Raw genomic sequence first — 25,287 nt, forward strand, 5'->3', positions numbered from 1 at the left:
AAAAAAAGATGGGATATTTGAAAATGCAAAGTACAAAGAATAACATAACACACTCATATACACATCTTTCATATTTCTCACTGTTAAGTACAATGTTCCTGACAATCTCTGAACAAGTATTAATACTTCCCTTATAGTATTTTTGTGTGTTTGTCTCTAAAACAGCACAGACTTGAGGTTGTGAGGTTGTTGAGGTTGTGACAGATGTTTGTAGGAAAGCCTGTGAGATTCTTTTTCTGGAAAGATGTAAAATGTTAGGGGACCTGTGGCTCACAAGCCTCTGAAGGCCAGGCAAAAGTGGTGTTTTCTAAGGGGGTTTAGTCACAAGGACAGTGATTCCAGAAGATGGAATGCTCCTTTTCCTAAGGAAAAAAAAACAGGGAGTTTTAATGTCTGCCTTTTTAAAGTTTCATTTACTACAATTCAAATCAAGATTTATCACAAATGGGATTTCTGTTGTGCTGGAAACCAGCAGTCGCTGTGGAACAGAGATGCCCAGCACAAACCTGAACACAGGACGGGGCTACAGAGGCACAGGGATGTGAAAATGAGTGTTCCCTGCTGGAAGGGCAAGGATGAGGGGTGAGTCTGCCCTCCGTACCCCACTTTTCTCCCCACCCTAGGTGATTATGATGAGAGTATTTGGGGAAAGCCCTTTTGTAAGTCACTTTTTAAAAATTACAACCTGATTTAAACTGCTGTATTCTCAAGAGTAGCTTCCTTCTTTCACCATGAAATTTCAAATAAAAACATATTGACAGGGCATCTGTCTATCACAACAGGGAAGAAGAAAATCCAGCCCCCACCCTTGGTGTGAGTTGATGAACACAGCTAATGTACTTGGGCAGAACAGGTGGCCACAGTACTCCAAGTCACATCTTCGTGTTCTGACTGTTGGGGGAAACCTAATGGGTTTAGCATCCATCAGGGAAGACCAAAGACATGAAACATGGTTTCTGAAGTCTTTCACTGCTTTCAGTGATTTAATTCCTTTGTCATCCCTATCTGTCTTATAGAAACCAAGCTTCATTGCCCAAAGGAGCAGAGATCTTGAGCAGGACAAATGCCGAATAATTTGTAATACTATTCATTAATTGCTACTATCTGGTCTGAAAACTTAGAAAGAGCCCTGAAGTATCTGCAAAACTGAAGATCATAACCAGATTTCATCCTATAACTATCATTTCAGAAGTATCTACTACATATATGATTCGTACACATCATTCAGCCTTGCAAAACACAAGAGATGAGTTTTGTTTCTCCATTTTACAGATAAGGAAAATGAAGTAAGAAAAATGATGTAAGGTGCCCAAGGACATGTACCAACAAGAAGCCGGGCCAGAATTTGAATCATAGCTGTTTCCCAAAAGCTCACTGTTCTCTTGTCAGATTCCCAGAAGGCTGCACTGGCTCTCATTGCTTTATTACATCTTCATTAAAACAGGTCAAATTAAGACTTCTCAGCAGCAAAATGTAAAGCTTTAGCCATACTTACACTTGTTAGGTGTTTAAAAATGCAGAGGTGATAAAGTGTAATCATTCAGGAGGCAGGATGAGCCCATGTGAGTTAGGAGCCTGGAGATTGTTCCACCTGCATGACCTTGGATGAGCTGCTTAACCTCTTAAACCTCTGCTTCCACACTCAACATAAGAAGATTGCTTCCTGAACTTCATATTGCTTTCCCAATCTAAAAATCTCTCATACATACATTAGAATCCACAAGAACAAATGGATGAAGTCATTTAGTAGATGGCATCTATGTCAGCGTACACAGATTTTAATGTATATTTTCAAAACCAAAGAAATAGACTCCTTTGCAAAACCATCACTGAGATAAAAATCAATAGGTCTGATTTTAAAACTCCAAGAAAAATTTATTTTAAAAATCCCTCCTCTTTTAAAAATTTCTTCAAGAATGTCTACTATAGCCAGACCATGTTTATCTTGTTTCTGTGTATGGTGGGTCTGTGCAAAAAAAAGAATTTAAAAAGTATATATCAAATAAATAGTCCAAGGAAAACAAAAGGTAATTTATTCTCCCTTCTTGTAGAAAATTGACAAAATTAATTAAGGATAATTAATTCCTAAATACAAGTAATATTTTTACACAAGCATTAAAATTCAGAGGACCAAAGTGACATTTAAATTTAAAAATATAATCTTCTTTTGAAGATAAAAAAATTAGAAATACCTTCTCCTATAACAGCATCTATTATCATTTCCTACCAATTAATGCAAGGGTACATAGTATCAAAGGAATAACACAGGGTAGGGCTCAAAATATTGTGATGGTGAAATGAGCAGGTGTGGATAACCAAAGCAGGCACTAAATAAATGTTAGTTCTTTTCTCTATTTTTCCACTTTTGGAGAAAATTACAGTTGATGGCTATTTCATTGAAATGGCAACCAACAGCTAAAAATATACTTGCCTCTTCATCACCTATCAAGAGCCAAGGATGTCTTTAATTGAAGGAAAAAATTAAAAGTTTGTTCTTGGAAAAGATCAACAAAATTGACAAACATTTAGCTAGCTGGACTAGGAAAAAAAAAAAAACAGAAGGAAAAGACACAAACTACTAAAATCAGAAATAAAAAGTGGTGATATTCATTCTGATATGCACAAGTAAATGGGATTATTAAGAGATTACTATAAACAACTGTACAATAATGAATTGTGTAACCTAAATGGACAAATTCTTAGAAACACAACACCTACCAAGACTAACTCACAAAGAAATAGAAAATCTGAACAGACCTATCATTAGTAAGAAGATTGAGTCAGTAATCAAAAATCTCCCAACAAAGACAAGTCCAGGATCTGATGGCTTCAACAGTGACTTCTACCAAATATTTGAAGAACTAACACCAACCCTCCTCAAACTATTTCAAAAAATTGAAGAAGGAAAATTTCCTACTCATTCCATGAGGACAGCATTATCTTGATATTAAAGCCAGACAAAGACACTACAAGACAACTAGAGACCAACATCTCTTGTAATTATTGTTGTGAAATTTCTCAACAAAATGCTAGCAAACCAAATTCAACAGCATATTTTAAAAATTATACCCCATGACCAAGTGGTATTTGTTCCTGAAATACAAGCATATTGTTCAATACACAAAAATGGATCCATCTAATACTTCACATTAACATAATAGAGTAAAACATACACACACACATATGATCATCTCAGTTGATGCAGGAATGAGTGTTGACTAAGTTCAACACCTTTACATGATAGAAACAATAAGCTAGGAATAGGAAGAAACTACCTCAACATGGTAAAAGTCATATATGAAAACTTCACAATGAAAATCATACTAAATGGTGAAAGACTGAAAGCTTTTACTCTAAGATCAGAAACAAGACAATGATGCCCATTGTGACCACATCTATTCAACACAGTACTGAGAGTTCTGGCCAGGGCAATTAGGTAAGAAAAAGGAATCCAAATTGGATGTAAACAAGTAAAATTATCTATTTTCAGATGATATGATTTTACATATAGAAAACTCTAAAGATTTCCCACAGAAAGCTGTCAAAACTAATAAATGAATTCAGCAAAGTAGCAGAACACAAAGTCAACACACAAAAATCAGTTGCATTTCTATACACAGACAATGAACAATCTGAAAAGAAAACTAAAAGGATAATTCCATTTACAATACTATCAAAAAGAATAAAGTACTCAGGAATTAATTTAACTAAGGAGGTAAAAGACCTCAACAATGAAAACTACCAAACACTGCTGAAAGAAATTTTAAAAGACATATATAAATGGAAATAACATCCCATGTTTATGAACTCGAAGACTTAATATTATTAAGATGTCAATATTATTCAAAGTAATCTACAGATTCAATGCAATCCCTATCAAAGTCTCAATAACATTTTTTGTAGAAATGGAAATTCCATCTTTAAATTCATATGGAATCTCAAGGGACTCCAAACAGCAAAAACAATCTTAAAAAACAAAGCTAGAAGACTCATAGCTCCTGATTTGAAAACTCACTGCAAAGCTATGGTAATACACTGTGGTACTGTCATAAAGACATGTAGGCCATGGGAAGAGAGTAGAGAGCTCAGAAATAAACCCTTGCATACATGGTCAAATGTTTTTTGACAAAGGTACCAAGACCACTCACAAGAAATAACAGTCTTTTCAACCAATGGTGATGGGAAAAATGGATCTATATGCAAAAAAAATGAATTTGGACCTTTTTCTAATATCACATACAAAAATTAACTCCAAATACATTAAAGACCTAACAGTAAGATCTAAAACTCTAGAACTCTTGGAAGAAAACATAGGCAAAAGCTTCATGACATTGGATGTGGCAATGAATTCCTGGCGATGATACCAAAGGCATAGGCAACAACAAAAAAATTACACAAATTCAACTTCATGAAAGTTAAGAAATTGTGTACATCAAAAGACACTATAAACTGAGTAAAAAGTCAGCCCACAGAATGGGAGAAAATATTTCTAAGTTGTATCTGATAAAGGAGTAACATTCAGAATATGTACAGAACTCCTAAAACTCAACAAAAAACCCAAACAACTAGATTAATAAATGGGCGAAGACTTGAATTGACATTTCCCCAAAGAAGATGTACAAATGGCTAAAAAGCACATAAAAAGGCGTTCAGCATCACTAATCATTAGGTCATTACAAATAAAAACTATAATGAGATACCACCTCACATTCATAAGTATGGTAAACCTCAAAAAACCAGAAAATAACAAGTGTTAGCAAGGATGTAGAGTAACTTGAACCCTTGTGCACTGCTGGTGAGAAAGTAAAATGGTGTGGAAAAGAGCACAGTGGTTCCTCAGAAATAAAAAGGAGAATTCCCTTAAGTTCCAACAATTCCATTTCTGGATATTAACCCAAATAATTGAAAGCAGAGTTTCAGAGAGATATTTGTATATTCATGATCATAGAAGCATTATTCACAATAGTTAAAATGTGAAAGCAAGGCAGCTGTCCATCAACAGGTGAACCAATATAAAAATTGTACTATTTACACACAAGGGAATATTATTTGGCCTTAAAAAGGAAGGCAGTTCTTATATACACTATCACATAAGTAAAGCTTGAGGACATTATGCCAAGTGAAATAAACCCATCACAAAAAAGACAAATGCTATGTGATTCCACTTACATGAAGTAATTAGAATAATTAAAATCATAGAGCTAGAAAGTAGAAAGGTGGTAGCGAGGGGCTGAAGTAGGAAAGGGGGAGTTATTATTTAAGGTGGCTATAGTTTCACTTTTACAAAACAAAAAGAGTTATGGAGATGGATGGTCATGGTGATTACACAACATTATGAATGTATTTAATCCCATTGAAATGTATACTTAAAAACAGTTAAGATAATTTCATGTTATGCATGTTTTACTATGAAAATAAGAAAAATTAATTCTAAATTATTTTAACTAAATTTGTGAAGTCTAATATAGAGATTATAATTGTAATATGAGTATAAATCCTCAAATCCCACTAAATAAGATTGGGGCTTAATACTTGCAACAAAATTTATATAATAAGCAGCATCTTAGCATGCATTTCATTTTGGCAACATGTAATTATTGCATATTACGGCCTGGTTTTCTTAGGTGAAGTCTCAGAGCATCTACAAGTCTGAAACCTGGCCCTCTGATGCTCTCTGCACTGACACCAATGTGCTCTGCAGTTTTGCACACTAACAATTACTAAATGACAAAAAGTTACACTGTAATGAGAACTTAGGTAAATACACTCATATCTATGTTGTTTCTTTTGTAGTTAACTATTAGAAGAGACTGAGAAAAGGGAAGAGGAAGATTTGTCTATTGTCTCATACAAATAGGCAACCCTAGCACTGGATCATGCTACTCTCAACCCAAATAATGGTATTTATATAACACCTCTCTCCAAGGTGACAAAGCTCTTTTATGCCTCAAGTAGGAAACAGCGGGGAGGGATAGTAAGATACTGTGCTGTAGTACACAGTCAGCAGCCCTAAGAACTTGTGACATGGGGCAGCAAACATCTCCTGCCTGAAGATGGGGTGCTGCGAGGTGCCAACAGAGTCTCACAGCATGCCCTGGGAAAGCAGGCAATTGCCCCCTCAAGGGCATAAAACAGCTTGTGCAATTTGAAAAATACGCAACCCTCAGTGTACTAACATCATAAGCCTTTGCTTTCTCAGGTTTTCAGAGCAAAGAGAGGGTGGTAGTTGATACTATAACCTTATTGTAAGAAGGGTCCTGCAGTGGAATTTCTAAAGGCCTTGCCCAGGGAGGAACTGCTGGGTTAGCATCTGAGATGCCCTAGGTTGAGCTGCAGTACCCCGGCAGGAAGGTACATAACATTTCTTGAGTCCCTACTAAGTGTCAGGCACGGTGCCAAGTGTTCTTTGCTATCGTGTTTCAAAACACAAAGATATCTTCAGTCTTTGCTGGAACTGGACTAACCTACACTCCCTGGGGGGTTCAGGAGACCTCATCTTAAGCTGAAAAGACAGTAACAGGTGTTCGCAATCTACCTCCTGCTTCAGTGTAAGGTATCCAGGGAGCCTAAAGCCCCTGGGCAAATAGCCTGATGGCCCTATCAGACAGTTGTATGCTTGAAATAGGAGCTCTGGCTGGGAACAGCCACACTGTATTAGTTTTCTACATAGAATAACAAAGTACCACAAACTCAGTGGCTTCGAACAACACACATTATCTCACAGTTTCCGCAGTTAAGTCTGGGCATGCCTGAATTGAGTCCTATGCTCAGGGTCTTGCCAGGCTGCAAACAAAGTGTGATTCAGGCTGCTTTGCCATCTGGAGGCCGGAGTGGGGAAAAGTCTGCATGCAGGCTCACATGGGTTGCTGTCTTCCTGAGTCCGGGCTATTCGCTTCTCTGTGGCAGTGTGATGGAGAGCTCTGGCTTCCCACTGGCTGTTAGCTAGTGGCCACCCTTAGGTTCTAGAGACCACCCCCAGTTCCTTGACATGTGGTCCTCTCCTTAGGCTGTCATAACACAGCAGTGTGCTTCTTCCAGACGAGGAAGGGAAAGTCTCTCATACTAGTCTGCTAAGACTGTCTCACATAATGTGACATGATCATGGGAGTGATGCACCATCGATTTTGCCATATAATGTAATCACATCAAGGGAGTGGTGACTGGTTGATTCCACTACCTTTGCCATATTTATTGGTTAGCAGCAAGTCACAGGTTCCATCTATACTCAATGGGAAGGGATTAAACAAGGGTGTGAATCTGTAGGAGTCACTCTAGAGTGTACTTGCCACACATACCAAGCCTGGAAGTATCTTTGTAGTTTAAGACTTTGTAGCATAAGACATTTTGTTTTGAAAACAGAATGTGCTTTGGAGATAGTAATATTTGAATAAAGATTCTAGCTCTTCTGTTGTATAACTTTGGGCAAATTGCTAGTCACCTTGCAGCTTCAATTTTCTCATCCAAAACCAGATACAACTATTATCTATGTATATAAACATAAATGTCTACTAATAGATTCAGCCCAGTGATGTTATACATGAGAGTATGCACATCCACACTTTTCCCAAAGCAATTATGAAACACATTAATTGTGCATGACACCAAATAGATATTACACAGAGAACAGCTCTGATCCTGATCTGTAAAAGTCTGCAGACCATGACTCTTACCTGAAAAGTTAGCTCCCCCTCTAAGATGGAGCTTATATATGCTTAACATGATTTGATTCATTCATTAAGCCAATTAACTAATTGCTAGCACCAAACTCTGTGCTAGGAACTGGGTATATATAAAGGAGTAAAAAAGACATAGTCCTTGACTTCAATGACTTGTTTACAATATACTAGAAGAGATGAACAGCATTCATTCAATAAATATTTACTGAGGGCACTGTTTCCATTATTAGATAGTAAACAAGATAGACAAGACTCTACCTCTCTGGAGTTTATGTTCTATATGAGAAATGGGAGTGACGTGAAAGCAATAAACAAACAGATAAACTAGAAGATATTTTCAAATGTTGATAAGGAAATAATATAAGGAGGTATGAAAGGGTTGAGGAGAAGCTATTTTCAATAGGGGGAAGGCCAGGAAAGGACTGTACAGGGAGATGGCATCTGACTGAAGGTGCAGTGATGAGGAGCAGCAGACATTAACAGGAGCTGGAAAAGAGTGTTCCAGGCAGAAGAAACACCTGTGCAAAGATCCCAAGACAGAAACAAGGCTGAGGATAATTCTCAGTACAATGGAAGCCAGTGGAGAGTTACAAGCAGAGGAATGACAAAATGTGATTTACATCTTTAATGGATAGAACTGGCTGCTATGTGGAGAATGTAAAACAGGAGAGTAATAATGGAAAAAGGCAGTACAGTGAACAAACCATAAGTTGCATAAAGTAAATATTATGAAAAGTTCAATAAAAAATAGAATTGGGCTCTTTGCAGTGTACAAACAATCCTATGCTCAAGTTACTGCATTATGGTGGCAGTGATAAGCAACATTTTAACAAGTAAATGTACAGCTGAAGTGGTGCTAAATGCTCTGAAGAAAAGTAAAACAAGAAAAGGCTTAGGAAATTAGAAGGACTGATGTTTTAAACAAGATGGTCAGGAAAGCTGCACAAATTAGGTGACATATGAGCAGAAACCCCAGTGAAGGTTTTGAGAAGACATGAAGAGGAAGTGATTGAGGCAAAAGGGCTGGCCAGGCTCCATGAACAACATGCCTGTGTGTTTGAGGAAGGCCAGCTCAGAAGGAACGAGATGGAGACAGCCAGGAACATAGGGAATGATTTCAGATCCTCAGGACTTTGTAACCCACATAGGTGTTTTCAATTTTATTCTAAGTGAGGAACTTCTCAAGAGATTTGTGGAGGGGAACTCATGTGATGTGAAGATAACATGAAAATATAAAACTAGAGTAGAACTGATGTCGACTTGGCCCTCAGGAGATGCCACTCAGAGGAGATATATAAGCTAAGACAGGAGGGATGGTGAGAAGACAGTTGAAGAAGGGGCAGGTGAGGGCCCACATTCCACCAGGAGAAGGGGAAACAGCTGCTGCAAACTCCTGATACAGCAAAGAACTTGAGGAACTGAAGAAACTAAAGGCCACAGGGTGAACAAGAGGAAGAAGGAACTAGGAGAGACAGAAAGCACAGGGGCCACCACATGCTGGATCTTAAAGGCCATGCTGAGGATTTAGGTATGGTATTTATTTACAGTATTTAGGGACTATTCATGTGAGGTGCCATTAGCTTAATTCTCAATATATTTGTACACATGCATTTTAAATGCATACTATATTTGTTATGATTAAGAATCTTTTTTTTTTTTTTCTTTTTGAGACAGAGTCCTGCTCTGTCGCCCAGGCTGGAGTACAGTGGCATGACCTTGGCTCACTGCAAGCTCCGCCTCCCAGGTTCACACCATTCTCCTGCCTCAGCCTCCCAAGTAGCTGGGATTACAGGTGCCCGCCACCATGAGCAGCTAACTTTTTGTATTTTTAGCAGAGACGGGTTTTCACTGTGTCAACCAGGATGGTCTCGATCTCCTGACCTCGTGATCTGCCAGCCTTGGCCTCCCAAAGGGCTGGGATTACAGGCGTGAGTCACCACAATCGGCCCTGATTAAGAACCTTTTAAATAGGATCTGGCTTTAGCATTCATTGTTTAGATACACAGGGAAAGAATATCATTATTCCACCAGTTCTAGCTGACTTAAAACTCTGAATCACTTACAGTGTCTCAAATATTTTAGGAACGTATTAATTTTCAACATTTTCCCCAAAGATGTAGAAGTAGAAATCCTCCAGCCTCTCAATACATTAGTATATGAATTATATCACCCATCACCTGACCTAAATTTTCTTTCTTAATATATTTATCCTTGAAAGACCCTATTCCTTTGAAGCTTAACAACATTTTCCTCACAACTGCTTTTGTCATCTGTCCTTTATGCATTTTGATTCTTTTTCATTGTCAGGATTTGGAAATGGAAAAGCTCTGGCTACTAGACTCAGCACACGTCCCTTATTCTTTAAGTGAAGGATGGATATATTCATTCATACAGCTATTCACCAGACATACTGAGGGCAAACAATGTACCAGGCATAACGCTACGGACTCTAAAAGATGCAAAGATGAATACAAGTTATCCTGTTCTCCAGGAAAAACAGCAAATTCAGTGTGTTGTAAGACCAAGGATTTGGCTACATGAATGCCAGGTAATACATGTATTTATTTTCAGTTCCAAAGACACCAAATATCATCACTGTATTTATTCATCTTTGGAAGGAGATGATTAAGAGCACAGCCTGTGGGAAAAGAGGTACACTAATTTTGATAGAGTATCTTTCTAGGGACTAATGGGACATTTTGAAACTAATACAGCTAGCTTTTATTTCCACAGGCAATATTTCACAAATGATATTTGAAATTATTAAAAAATTCTAAACAGACATGAATGACCCCAATTTGATACTCGAATCTCAGAAATGCTGGACAAATCTAGACCATATAGGCATTCAAGGAAAAAGCATTTCCATAGAAAAACAAACCCCTACTGTGTACAACATTTTCCACATTCAAGCTGCTTTTTATGTAAGCAGTTTGGAAATTTGTATTAGATTATCACATCAGGATAATCACATTCAGTTTGCACTGAGAGAAACTTCTCAGTGCCAACTGGAAAGGCCTGTCTCATAACAAGGATGCTAAGGCTTAAAAGGGTCCACAGTCCAACTATGTCTGTAATTCAATTCAAGTGTCACGAGACAGACTTTCAGAAATTTTTTTTAAAATCCAGAGCTTAAAGATATCCTAATTCCTAATTCTAAATCAAGAGTCCATTGCTCTGTTGAAAAAAAAACCCCACTGATAAAACATAAAACAGGACGTAAACATGAAACACATATTGAATGGAAAGGTAAACTATCTAGTGCTGTACTGTCTACTATGGGCACCACTGGCCACAGTGGGCTGCTGAGCACCTGAAATGCAGCTAGTCCAAATTGAAATGTGCTGTAAGTATAAAATACAGACCGAAATTCAAAGTATAAAAAAACATAAAATATCTCAATAATTTTTAATAGTGATTAATATTTTGGCTATAATGGGTTAAATAAAATATATTATTAAACACAATTTCATCTTTCTTTTTACTTTTATAATGTGGTTTCTAGAAAATTCAAAATTACATATGTGGCTTGCATCTTATTTCTATTGGACAAGACTGATTTAGTGCCTTTTGCTTCCCCGTAAGCCATCAGAATATGTAAAGAAAAGTGACTTATATCTTCTCCAGTGATTTTTGCTCAAAGATACCATAAGAATAGGCACTTACAACCAGTAGAATGGAATTTGTGCACAGTACTTTTATATTCAAATTATTTCCTATTTAAGCAGTTTAGGAATCTGTACTGGTTTACGCTATTCCAGTTCAAGCTTGGATGACTTTACAGCTGGCTGTCCTGCGTTCTCGAAAGCCCGCCTTCACAGGGCAGACCTTCAAGCCTGTGATCCTGCTCACGCTTCCACATCTCATCAGTCAGCTGGACTTCCCAGGAGGAATGAGCTGTGAAGTCTTCTGGGCTCCTCTCCTCAGACTGTGGGTAACTCACCCTAAAACTGTGAGGTTCCAGAGGACGAGCCTCCACTCTTGGTCTCATTTCTGCCCCACAACATCTAGAATTGCTCTTTGCATAAAAGTAAATGCACGTGACAAATGTTGGTTACATATGAATATGTGATGATTTAGGGAAAAGGAAGAATTCTTCCCCCTACTTTCTGTATTAGAGAAGTTTTAGTACATTAGACACTGAGTCAACTGTGCTTCATAATTCATTTATTCCAATATCCAAGTGTTTACTGGCTGCCTGGAACTGAGCTGGGGGCTGGGGATGTGGTGGTGAATAAGACAGGCACAGTGCTGAACTCACAGGGGAGGAAAAACAAAACCTCAGGTATGGCATGTGACCCACCAAAAAGCAACTGGGATTACAAGAGGGACTTAATAGGGTTGGATAGGGGAACCTAATGTGGTTGGAGCCAAGGAAGGTTAATAAGTGACCTTTATGCTGGACCTGAGGGAGCTGTTAGCCTCGCAAGGTGTTGGGGAAAGAGCAGGCTGACCATGCAGGGAGGGCCCCTTAAGCCATGTTAAAAATGAAAGTTAATCCTAAAGGCATGAAAAGGCATGGAAGGGTTTTCTATGATATGACCAAATTTGCTTTTTAAAATATCACTCTGGAGATGGGCAAGACTGGATGTGAGACCTTCACAGAGCATAGCCATGTATTCTTAAAAGCTAAACAAAATCACTTTGGTCATCATTTCAATAGGAACTGAGTTTTAAGAATAGAAAACACGTGTAAGCTCCACACCCCCAAGATGTGAAAGCCAGCAAGCACCCTGGAGCAGTAAACTAATACAGATGTACTCCCAAAGTACCCTCAAAGCAGCAAATCCTACTGATTCCCCTGGCCTGTCCATGTAAATTTGTTACTTGGCATCAGGCCCTGTCCTAACCCAAGCCACATCTTGCTTATTCAGAACCAGCAACCAGTATCCACACTGGTTGGCCCAGCTCCAGGGTTCACTGAAAGGCTGAATGGGCAAAGTATTTAGCAAACTGCACAAGTCTGGGAATATTCTTTCTGCTCTCCTGTGCCCAAGGACTGTCTCTCTGGGTGTTTGCCTAACTCTGAACTTCACCAGTTACCAGGTCTGGGCTCTATGACCAGTGTCTACTCTCAGGGCAAGAAGCTGGTGGAGGGATGAAATTGTACCTGTTGTAAACAATTAAATGCAGGTTGTTTACATTCTGTGGAATGATTACACAAAATTTTGTTTTGTTCTGGACTCTTCTGGGTAGTACTTATTCATATATGTATGTGACGTGCCCATACATAACTGCTTTTCTGAAACCAACCTCGAATTGCCTGTAATGGCCTTCATTGTTCTCCTTAGTGGCAGATGTCCACTCAACTCTCCAATAGTCAGAAAACCATTATACTGGCAGCCAATTAGCACATGTGGTACGTATTAAAAATGTCATTTCTAAATATTCAGATCTTCTCAATTACCTCCTCCTTTGATGTTTTTTATTAAAGTAAAAATAAGACTCAATCCCACAATTTCCTTTCTGAATTTCTATTGTACTCCCTCTGAAAGGGAAGGACACTTTACACCTAAATGAAATGCAGCCTACCCTTCTCAGAGGCAGGATCCTGCCATGTGAAGCGCAGAGACCTAGGAGGTAGTCAGACCTGAGTTCCAATCTTGTCTTCAGCCCTTCCTAGGTGTATGAATGGGAAAATTCCTTAAATTCTCTGACCCCTGTTTTTTCCTGAATAATATGAGGCTAGCCTACTGTATTAGTTTTCTAGAGCTGTCCTTTCAAATGACCACAAACTGGGTGGCCTGAAACAAAACAGAATTGATTCCCTCACAGTTCAGCACGCTGGAAGTCTGAAATCAAGGTGTCAGCAAAGTTGGTTCCCTCTGAAGGCTCTGAGAGAATCCTTGTCTTCCAGTTTGTGGTGGTGGCTCCTGGCATGCCTTGGCTCATGACATATAACTCCAACCTCTGCTCATTCTTCACGTGGCCTTCTTTCCTGTGTGTCTCTGTGTCCTCTCTTCTTCTCATAAGGACACCCATCCTTGGTTTTAGGGGCCACCCTAAATCTAGGTAGAGTTCATCTCAAGATCCTACATCACTACCTATATCTGCAAAGACTATTTCCAAATAAGGTCACATTCCTTATTACTTTAGTTCTGGATGGACCTGAATTTGGGGAGACACACCATTCAACCTACCACACCTACCTACAACAGAGCACAGTTCCATTATGCTAAGGAAAACTGATGAGCTCCCACTGAGAACTTGTGTTACAATGAATTTTTAGTCTATTTTCATACTATAAATTCTTCAACTGTTTGTACTTTATATGGAGAAAAATGGTTACTTTTAAAGATGAGACAGTGCCTCATATACCTAGCACTACACTGAAAATGCTTCAGTGCTCAATAAATACTATATTCCTCCTCCCATTCCCTTTATCTTAGCCCTACAACCATGACTTACAAGTACAACTCATGTGAAAATCCCAGGAAATCATGGAGTACTTCAAGGTTCTAGGCAAAGATAAAGACCAAAACTTCTTGCCCCTATATAATGATTTCTTGTGGGGAAGCAGGGCGAGCAGTTTTCTTTCAGAACTTGACCTATGACAGTGGTTTAAACACTAAGGAATAAATGTGCATCCAAGAGATCTTTGCATCTCTGTGAAAAACAGTGGCTACAAAGAAGGTTGTGGGTAAAAATCAGAAACTTGATTTTTGCTGTTCTTTGAGCAATTTGCTAAGCATTTGAAAATGTATCTAGTCCACTGTCAGTTAAATTCCTGGTTCCTATAGCTTACCACATTTTCTTCCATATTTTCTTCCCTCACATAAGCCTATTTCTAATGTGTTTTATGAACAAAAACAACAGCAACAAAAATCCAGAAAGTCATTCCTACATAGTTTGCTAATCCTCAGAATAGCAGCTGGGCTGGTCATAGGTGAATAAGGATGGAAGGAAGCTGCAGCCAGCAGCAGGGGGCACAGAGAAGGAGCCAGCACTTACCACAGCACAGATCTGCTTCCTCTCATCCCACACCTCCCCCTTTTCTTATCGCTTGCCCACTACTGCTCAATATCCAAGCTCATTGGGAATGAAGTAGTTGTCTGCATCAGCCTCTCTATGACCATAAAAGACATGGAACCCCAACCTGAAACTTCCAAAGAAACTAGCCTCAAGATTAAGGGGTCTTCCAAATATCCACACATCTCAATTAAATACAACCAGCATTGCTTCCCATTTCCATGCCCTGTGGTTAGAAACTGACACACAGGAATGGTAATGAGGAGGTCTGTGAGGTAGGCTGCTTTGCTCTGCTATACCTGGTGCCTACCGAGACTGCCCCAACTCTGCCTGGTCCTCTTATCAACATATAACTCCATTATCTCTATTACCACTTATTTTTCTTAGAGTATAACAAGTTAGTAGGAACCAATGCTGATCTGTGATGCGCCTGTAGAAGAATCAGAATCAAGATCAATGCTCTGAAGACTTTGGTGATGCCCAATGAAGAAACCTTCTGTGTTTCATGAAAACGATTCACCTCCCTATTTTTTCACATCTTCTGGGAATCATTATATCTTATCTTAAAACTATCCTAATTTTCCTTCTTACCATCTCTTGAAAGTTCAACGTCAACTGATAACAGTTTATAGCTACTCTGGTATTATGTGTCACCTGAACTGTTTGTATACATTATTTGTTAAATACACCACAGTCAGATAAAACACCACAGATCTTCTAGTTACTTCAACGTGAGCTTTAAAAAGCCCTACTCCCCTGTTAAAATGTGCTATCCATGAAGTCGCTAACCTCTCAGAAAAGTGGACTGAGGAAGCAACACCAAAAGAAGAAACACACCAAACTTAAAATGTCTATCAAAGAAACTAAAAGTTACCTGGAGGGATCCTTTAAACATACAAGATGATTCCTTACCTGGATTGGGTTGAAGGTACTCAATTGTTTTAGTCATTATTTCCATCACAGCCCTGCTGGTGACATCCACTTTCTGAAATGACAAAATAAATGCTCTAAATGACAAAAATGATGAGCTTTAGAACCTCGGTTTTTGCTTGAGTCTGTATACAATGGCGGGGAATGCAACAGAGCCCGGACAAGTCCTGTAGTAGGTGAGGGAGGCTGAGTCGGGGCTGGAAGTCACGCTGACGCTATACTCAGCAGTGCTCTGCCAAGATGTGAAAAGCCTGTTGACCCAAAGAAGCAGCTGGTAGTTCCCTAAAATTTGTTTCAAAATATAATTCATTACCTTCTGGTAAAAATAAGGTGAATAAAGTGAAATAGATTTTGGCCCAGAGACATTTATTGGATGCCTACAGTGGGTCAGGCATGCAGGAAGATTTTGCTGCCCTCAAGAAAGAATCACACAGCATCAACTCTGCTTATTCAAGAAGCAGGGAGCTTTTTATTTAACTTCTGAGAACATCCTAAAAATATCAAATCTTGAGCAAAGACTTCTAGTCTGTCCTTGAACTTCTGGTTAATTCTAAACAAAAATCTTGATGCTAGAGTCTATCCTCTAAATTTGGTCCATCCTCTAAATTTCTAAATTTGGAATGGTCAGTGTTTGCTTTCAGCATCTCACCATGTTCTCTTTGTCAGGCCCCTCTCCCCACTTGAAAGAGATCGTGGAAGCTGCTCACTGCAGTTAGGTCCTCTCTGTCTTTCTCCAAGAAATCCTTTTCTTATCAGCACATGTGGGCCTCCTATTCACCCTATATGGTAAATGACTAGTGAGAATAAATGCATCCTCCTATTCATGGTATGTACATGTAATATATGACATAGGTATAAATGAAAGTGATTAAATTTTAATGTAGAAATTTAGGTAGCAATTAAGTTCACTGGAGAAGTTTTCTGTTGTTAAAAGGCTCCCCCTTCAACCATTAGAAACTTTTCCATAACCTACTGTACCTACATATAGTATCTGCCTTGCATAAAGTAAGCCTCCTCCTTTTCCACAATCCACCCATTGAAAGATTTTATCTTTCAGTTCAGTTTTTCAATACTTAATAATTTCCCGTTCCATGGCAGTCATATTACTGTGTGTGTCTGCTATTACTAGGATCAACAGAGGAAAACAAATTTTTTCTTGTGAGGTTATAATGATATAAAATTATCGTACAAAGGATGCAATTTCAAATGTGCCTGTCTACATATAAATCTTGTATAAATATCCTTTGGATTTATTCAAATTTCAAACATCTGTAAGATTGAGTGTGTACTAGGTAGTGATTAGCTTTAAAGTGCTCAGTGGCCCCCTGGAGTTGTGCAGCACACAACTTGTGAAGCCATATGTGAAGGTCCTAGTATTAGCAAAATGTCAAACAACCACTATGTACTCAAGTCGTGGAATGTCTTATGCCAGGGAAATGGATCAAAGGTGTGTATGGAACAAATACGCTGAAATTCCATGGTATGTGTATGATAGGAGTACAAATGTAGATCTCCTCCTATGTGATGGGGATTAAGGAATTAGATGACAAATATGCCCCAATATCCTGTAGTTATGATGAGAAGGAAAATCATTCAAAAAGCCAAGGTTTCCAAAAAAAAAAGAGTGCCATAGGAATTAAATTTTCCAATGGCCGTTTGATATCCTGAGGTAATCTGCTGTTAGGGGGCTGACCAATTTCTAAGTTTCCCCCATCTCTGTTCTTAATAATTATAATCATCATCACCATAAGCTATTTTCTGCTTGTCAGAAACTGTTTTAAGGACTATGAATATCTTTACACATTCAATGCTCACAAACTCTGTAATGTACATGACAAAACAGATACAGAGGGATGAAGAAACTTCCCCAGTTCTAGTTCCAGGGTGTATGTTCTTAATGACCATCCTATACTTCTTGAAAGCAAAAACTCTTCCTAAAAAGACAGGCAATAGAGGCATCTCCCAGTCTGAGAGAGAGGCCAAGTCAGAGCTGGAATGTGCTCTGTTCCCAAGACGGCACTGGGGACCTGGCAGTAGTGGCCAAACAGGATCAGCAGGAAGGTAACTGCCATCCCATACTCTGTTTTTGTTTTGAAACTCCTCAAAGTCTGTGGAAGCTTCATCCACAAGACTATTCCCTCCTGGGTCTCTCTGGAAGGGAGGCTCTGCCATGCTGACCTGCTGGACCACACGCCCTCAATTTCACGGGTTTCCCTACAGAGGCTGGGGCTTGCAGTGTCTATCCCACCTGACCCACAGGGAGGTGAACAAGGAAGGCTGTGGAAGTTAGTTCTCATTTTGGCTACAGAACCCCCTTCCCTTTTAAGCTTTGTGTAGGGAGCCCAACTACTCATGTTGTGTAAACAGACACCACTAGCTTGGCTAAACCAGTGGTCTCAGCAGAGACCCAGAGACCCTGGGGACACCAAAATTAGATTATTACATTTGGTTCCCAGGGCAGGATTCCATCTTAAAAGAGAAGCAGGAATAAAAACTATTCCAGTGTCCCTTGTGACTTGTCTAAAGAAAGAGCTCATCCCACCTGGATGTTTACCGACTTTGTGCCCATTGAGGTGGACTCCTTCAACACTTTTGGTTATCATTACAGAGCAAGTCCTATGCAACCCCTTTTGACTACAGCATAAAATAACCTTCACTTGATATCCACCACTTCTGAAAACAACTTTATTCAATATAGTTGTATATACATTTCATCATCAGGAAATATACCAAAGAGGGACTGGTTTTTGGCAAATCCATTCCTAGGCCCTTGCTACTGACTGCATTCTTTTTTTTCTTTTTTTTTTTTTTTTTTTTTTTTTTGAGACAGGGTCTCACTCTCTCTCCTAGGCTGGAGTGCAGTAGTGCTATCTCAGCTCACTGTAACCTCCACCTCCTGGGTTCAAGTGTTTCTCCCTCCTCAGCTTCCCAAGTAGCTGAGACTACAGGCACGCACCACCATACCCAGCTAATTTTTGTATTTTTTGGTAGAGATGGGGTTTTGCCACGTTGGTCAGGCTGGTCTTGAACTCCTGGCCTCAAGTGATCCATCCGCCTTGGCCTCCCAAAGTGCTGGGATTACAGGCATGAGTCACAGAGCCAGGCATGACTGCATTCTTACAGGTAATTACTTGACAGAGTTCATGGACATAAGAGGAAGAGACCAGGGGAGCAGTCTGTTTAATGCTTTAATTTATTAAGTGTCCACATCTGTGGCCTAGAGAAGGGAAAGGAGCTCTTTGAGTGTCGTTGTAAGGAGAAAAGTAGTTCCCAAGATCATGAAACAGAGGCTCTCTTAAAAAAAGTTCCAGAAGAACTGAATGGTCCAATGATTAGTCACTATTCTGAAGTCATCTGCCAGTAGGAGCCTGACCAGTTTCTAACTTCTGTCCACCTCTATCCTCAATAATAATGCCCAGGACTCTTTTGCTAAAGTATACTGTGTCAGCCAGAGACAAGCTGAGGGCCATAACACCATGAGACTTCTGAATGTGCCTTGTTATGCACTTGCTAGGAGACTTATTTATATACCTAAACCGGTAATATCCAAGTACATATTCTCTTAGTAACAGGCCTGACGAAATTAGCATAAAGAAGATTTACGCTTAAGTAATTTATTATAACTAGCAATTTCCATAAGCTCCCAGAATTCAGCTTATTGCCATTTGAGAACAGCACAGTTTAACTCTGAACTTATGACATGCAACTGTTATTTTTCTCAATGTCCAAAATTTCCAATTTCTACTTGAAAGTGAGTTTTGATGCACCCTAAATTACAAGAACTTCTCATCTTATAAGCTCCTGAGCCTCCATCTTCAACTAATCTTGCCTGGGATTGGTGTGAGGAGCCATTTAGGGAAGGCAGTTTAAAGAAAGTGAAACTGTAAACATATAGATACACACATGATTTTTTAGGTAATAAAAACTTCCGTTTCTACACTTTTAAATGGTTGAAAAAATTTGAAATGAGACTACTATTTTACAGAATAAAATATTCAAATTTCAGTATCCTTAGATAAAGTTTTGTTGAAAAGAGCCACAATCATTCATTTAAACGCTGTCAATGGATGCTTTTGTGTTTCAACAGCATTGGCAAGGAGTTGCAAGAGACCTCAGAGATCCTCTGGCCCAAAAAACCTAAAGCACTTAAAAAAAATCTTGATCCCTGTGCTAGGTGCTAGCTTCATGAATAGTAATGCCATGCTGAATCTATAGATGATGCTGCTTATTTCACCAGCTGTCTCAGTCTTTAGAGACAAGATACTAGAGAACAGAAGGCACGGAAATGACAATGGGGTTACTCTTCCAGAGACATGTGAATATTACCTTCTTCCCTAAAGAAAATAAAAGTTGGTGTTTCCTGAACTTAGGTGATAGGACTCGTGAACGACATGGCATTATTTCTGGAGCAATAAAAGGACTGAAAGATATTATTTCATACTATTAGATACCACATTATACCAGATGCTGTAGCAGAGTAAAGTTTAAGAAAAACATAGACACCTTAAAGGGAGCACTGACAGTTTGTGAGTTTCGTAATCATTAATATATAAATGAATTAAGTCAGGCATGGTGGCCCATGTCTGTTACCCCAGTACTTTGGGAGGCCAAGACAGGAGGATTGCTTAAGGCCAGGAGTTCAAGACTAGCCTGGGAAAAAGTGAGACTCCACCTACACAAAAGATTTAAAAATTAGGCACAAAGATACAACAAAAAAGAAAACTTCAGGCCAAGGTCCTTGATGAACACTGATGCAAATCCTCAATAAAATGCTGACAAACCAAATCCAGAGGCATGTCCAAAAGCTTATCCACCATTACCAAGTAGGCTTTACCCCTAGGATGCAAGGTTGGTTCAACATATGCAAATCAATAAATATGATTCATCACATAAACAGAACTAAAGAAAAAAAACACATGATTATCTCAATAGATGCACAAAAGGTTTTCAATAAAATTCAACATCCATTCATGTTAAAAAGTCTCAATGAACTAGGTATTAAAGGAATGCACCTCAAAATAGTAAGTGCCATATATGACAAACCCATAGCCAACATCATACTGAATGGGCAAAAGCTGGAAGCATTCCCCTTGAAAACCGGCACAAGACAAGAATGCCCTCTCTCACCACTCCTATTCAACATAGTATTGGAAGTCCTGGCCAGGCCAATTAGGCAAGAGAAAGAAATAAAGGGCATCCAAGTAGGAAGAGAGGAAGTCAAACTATCCCTGTTTGCAGACGGAATGATCCTATGTCTACAAAACCCCACAGTCTGAGCCAAAAAGATTCTTAAGCTGATAAAGAACTTCAGCAAAGTCTCAGGATACAAAATCGATGTCAAAAATCACTAGTGTTCGTATACACCAATAACTGTCAAGCCAAGAGCCAAATCAGAAACTCCTTCACAATTGCCACAAAAATTATAAAAAACCTAGGAATACAGCTAACCAGGCAGGTGAAAGTTCTTTTTTTTTTTTTTTATAAGACAGATTCTCGCTCTGTTGCCCAGGCTGGAGTGCAGTGGCGTGATCTTGGCTCACTGCAAGCTCTGCCACCCGGGTTCACGCCATTCTCCTACCTCAGCCTCCCAAGTAGCTGGGACTACAGACACCTGCCACCACACCCAGCTAATTTTTTGTATATTTAGTAGAGACGGGGTTTTGCTGTGTTAGCCAGGATGGTCTCCATCTCCTGACCTCGTGATCTGCCCTCCTCAGCCTCCCAAAGTTCTGGGATTACAGGCATCGGCCACCACATCTGGCTGAAAGTTCTTTACAAGAAGAACTACAAACACTGCTGAAAGAAATCACAGATGATACAAATAATGGAAAAACATTCCATGCTTGTGGATAGGAAGACTCAATATTAAAATGACCATATTGCCATTTTAATGGCAGTTTATGGATTCAATGCTATTCCTTTTTCTTTTTTTTATACTTTAAGTTCTAGGGTACATGTGCACAACGGGCAGGTTTGTTACATATGTATACAAGTGCCATGTTGGCGTGCTGCACCCATTAACTCATCATTTACATTAGGTATATGTCCTAATGCTATCCTTCCCCCCTACCCCCTCCCTACAATAGGACTCGGTGTGTGATGCTCCACTTCCTGTGTCCAAGTGATCTCATTGTTCAATTACCACCTATGACTGAGAACATGTGGTATTTGGTTTTCTGTTCTTGCAATAGTTTGCTGACAATGATGGTTTCCAGCTGCATCCACGTCCCTAAAAAAGAACACGAACTCATCCTTTTTTATGGCTGCATAGTATTCCATGGTGTATATGTGCCACATTTTCTTAATCCAGTCTGTCACTGATGGACATTTGGGTTGATTCCAAGTCTTTGCTGTTGTGAATTGTACTGCAATAAATATACGTGTGCATGTGTCTTTATAGCAGTATGACTTATAATCGTTTGGGTATATACCCAGTAATGGGATGGCTGGGTCAAATGGTATTCCTAGTTCTAGATCCTTGAGGAATCGCCACACTGTTTTCCATAATGGTTGAACTAGTTTACAGTCCCACCAACCGTGTAAAAGTGTTCCTATTTCTCCACATCCTCTCCAGCACCTGTTGCTTCCTGATTTTTTAAAATTGCCATTCTAACTGGTGTGAGATGATATCTCATTGTGGTTTTCATTTGCATTTCTCTGATGGCCAGTGATGATGAGCATTTTTTCATGTGTCTGTTGGCTGTATGAATGTCTTCTTTTGAGAAGTGTCTGTTCATATCCTTTGCCTACTTTTTGATGGAACTGTTTTTTTCTTGATATTCTGGATATTAGCCCTTTGTCAGATGAGTAGATTGCAAAAATTTTCTCCCATTCTGTAGGTTGCCTGTTCACTCTGATGGTAGTTTCTTTTGTTGTGCAGAAGCTCTTTAGTTTAATTAGATTCCATTTGTCAATTCTGGCTTTTGTTGCTGTTGCTTTTGGTGTTTTAGACATGAAGTCCTTGCCCATGCCTATGTCCTGAATGGTATTCCCTAGGTTTTCTTCTAGGGTTTTTATGGTATTAGGTCTAACATTTAAATCTCTAATCCATCTTGAATTAATTTTTGTATAAGGAGTAAGGAAAGGATCCAGTTTCAGCTTTCTATTTATGGCTAGCCAATTTTCCCAGCACCATTTATTAAATAGGGAATCCTTTTCCCATTTCTTGTTTTTCTCAGGTTTGTCAAAGATCAGATGGCTGCAGATGTGTGGTATTATTTCTGAGGGCTCTGTTCTGTTCCATTAGTCTGTATCTCTGTTTTGGTACCAGTACCATGCTGTTTTGGTTACTGTAGCCTTGTAATATAGTTTGAAGTCAGGTAGCATGATGCCTCCAGCTTTGCTCTTTTGGCTTAGGATTGTCTTGGCAATGCAGGGTCTTTTTTGGTTCCATATGAACTTTAAAGCAGTTTTTTCCAATTCTGAGAAGGAAGTCATTGGTAGCTTAATGGGGATGGCATTTTGGGCAGTATGGCCATTTTCACGATATTGATTCTTCCTATCCATGAGCATGGTAAGTTCTTCCATTTGTTTGTGTCCTCTTTTATTTCACTGAGCAGTGTTTTGTAGTTCTCTTTGAAGAGGTCCTTTACATCCCTTGTTAGTTGGATTCTTAGGTATTTTGTTCTCTTTGAAGCTATTGTGAATTGGAGTTCATTCATGATTTGGCTCTTTGTTTGTCTGTTACTGGTGTACAAGAATGCTTGTGATTTTTGCACATTGATTTTGTATCCTGAGACTTTGCTGAAGTTGCTTATCAGCTTAAGGAGATTTTGGGCTGAGATGATGGGGTTTTCTAAATATACAATCATGCCATCTGCAAACAGTGACAATTTGACTTCTTCTTTTCCTACTGAATACCCTTTATTTCTTTCTCTTGCCTGATTGCCCTAGCCAGAACTTCCAACACCATGTTGAATAGGAGTGGTGAGAGAGGGCATCCCTGTCTTGTGCCAGTTTTCAAAGGGAATGCTTCCAGTTTTTGCCCATTCAGTATGATATTGGCTGTGGGTTTGTCATAAATAGCTCTTATTATTTTGAGATACATTCCATCAATACCGAATTTATTGACAGTTTTTAGCATGAAGGGCTGTTGAATTTTGTGAAAGGCCTTCTCTGCATCTATTGAGATAATCATGTGGTTTTTGTCTTTGGTTCTGTTTATATGCTGGATTACGTTTATTGATTTGCGTATACTGAACCAGCCTTGCATCCCAGGGATGAGGCCCACTTGATCATGGTGGATAAGCTTTTTGATGTGCTGCTGAATCCGGTTTGCCAGTATTTTATTGAGGATTTTTGCATCGATGTTCATCAGGGATATTGGTCTAAAATTCTCTTTTTATGTTGTGTCTCTGCCAGGCTTTGGTATCAGGATGATGTTGGCCTCATAAAATGAGTTAGGGAGGATTCCCTCTTTTTCTATTGATTGGAATAGTTTCAGAAGGAATGGTACCAGCTCCTCCTTGTACCTCTGGTAGAATTCAGCTGTGAATCCATCTGGTCCTGGACTTTTTTTGGTTGGTAGGCTATTAATTATTGCCTCAAGTTCAGAGCCTGCTATTGGTCTATTCAGGGATTCACCTTTTCCTGGTTTAGTCTTGGGAGAGTGTAAGTGTCCAGGAAATTATCCATTTCTTCTAGGTTTTCTAGTTTACTTGCGTAGACATGTTTACAGTATTCTCTGATGGTAGTTTGTATTTCTGTGGGGTCGGTGGTGATATCCCCTTTATCATTTTTTATTGCGTCTATTTGATTCTTCTCTTTCCTTCTTTATTAGTGTTGCCAGTGGTCTATCAATTTTATTGATCTTTTCAAAAAACCAGCTCCTGGATTCATTGATTTTTTGGAGGGATTTTTGTGTCTCTATCTCCTTCAACTTTGCTCTGATCTTAGTTATTTCTTGCCATCTCCTAGCTTTTGAATGTGTTTGCTCTTGCTTCTCTTGTTCTTTTAATTGTGATGTTAGGGTGTCAATTTTAGATCTTTCCTGCTTTCTCTCATGGGCATTTAGTGCTATAAATTTCCCTCTACACACTGCTTTAAATATGTCCCAGAGATTCAGGTATGTTGTATCTTTGTTCTCATTGGTTTCAAAGAACATCTTTATTCCTTCCTTCATTTCGTTATGCACCCAGTAGTCATTCAGGAGCAGGTTGTTCAGTTTCCATGTAGTTGAGTGGTTTTGATTGAGTTTCTTAGTCCTGAATTCTAGTTTGATTGCACTGTGGTCTGAGAGACAGTTTGTTATAATTTCTGTTCTTTTACATTTGCTGAGGAGTGCTTTACTTCCAACTATGTGGTCAATTTTGGAATAAGTGCGATGTGGTGCTGAGAAGAATGTATATTCTGTTGACTTGGGGTGGAGAGTTCTGTAGATGTCAATTAGGTCTGCTTGGTGCAGAGTTGAGTTCAATTGCTGGATATCTTTGTTGGCTTTCTGTCTTGTTGGTCTGTCTAATGTTGACAGTGGGGTGTTAAAGTCTCCCATTATTATTGTATGGGAGTCTAAGTCTCTTTGTAAGTCTCTAAGGACTTGCTTTATGAATCTGGGTGCTCCTGTATTGGGTGCATATATATTTAAGATAGTTAGCTCTTCCTGATGAATTGATCCCTTTACCATTATGTAATGGCCTTCTTTGTCTCTTTTGATCTTTGATGGTTTAAAGTCTGTTTTATCAGAGACTAGGATTGCAACCCCTGCTTTTTGTTG

The 25,287-nt window shown here is 39.0% G+C and overlaps 1 protein-coding gene across 2 annotated transcripts in view; it reads right to left on the reverse strand.

Annotated features, from left to right (window-relative positions):
• Positions 1–25,287, reverse strand: part of SH3GL2 (SH3 domain containing GRB2 like 2, endophilin A1) — a 230,754-nt gene that overhangs the window by 21,698 nt on the left and 183,769 nt on the right. For both annotated transcript variants that reach the window (XM_023197178.3, XM_023197181.2), the window contains one exon: positions 15,558–15,630. In XM_023197178.3, coding sequence (XP_023052946.1) covers positions 15,558–15,630 — 73 coding nt within the window. The remainder of the gene's footprint in view (positions 1–15,557; positions 15,631–25,287) is intronic.

This window comes from Piliocolobus tephrosceles, chromosome 14 (assembly GCF_002776525.5).
Source record: "Piliocolobus tephrosceles isolate RC106 chromosome 14, ASM277652v3, whole genome shotgun sequence".
Classification (NCBI taxonomy): domain Eukaryota; kingdom Metazoa; phylum Chordata; class Mammalia; order Primates; family Cercopithecidae; genus Piliocolobus; species Piliocolobus tephrosceles.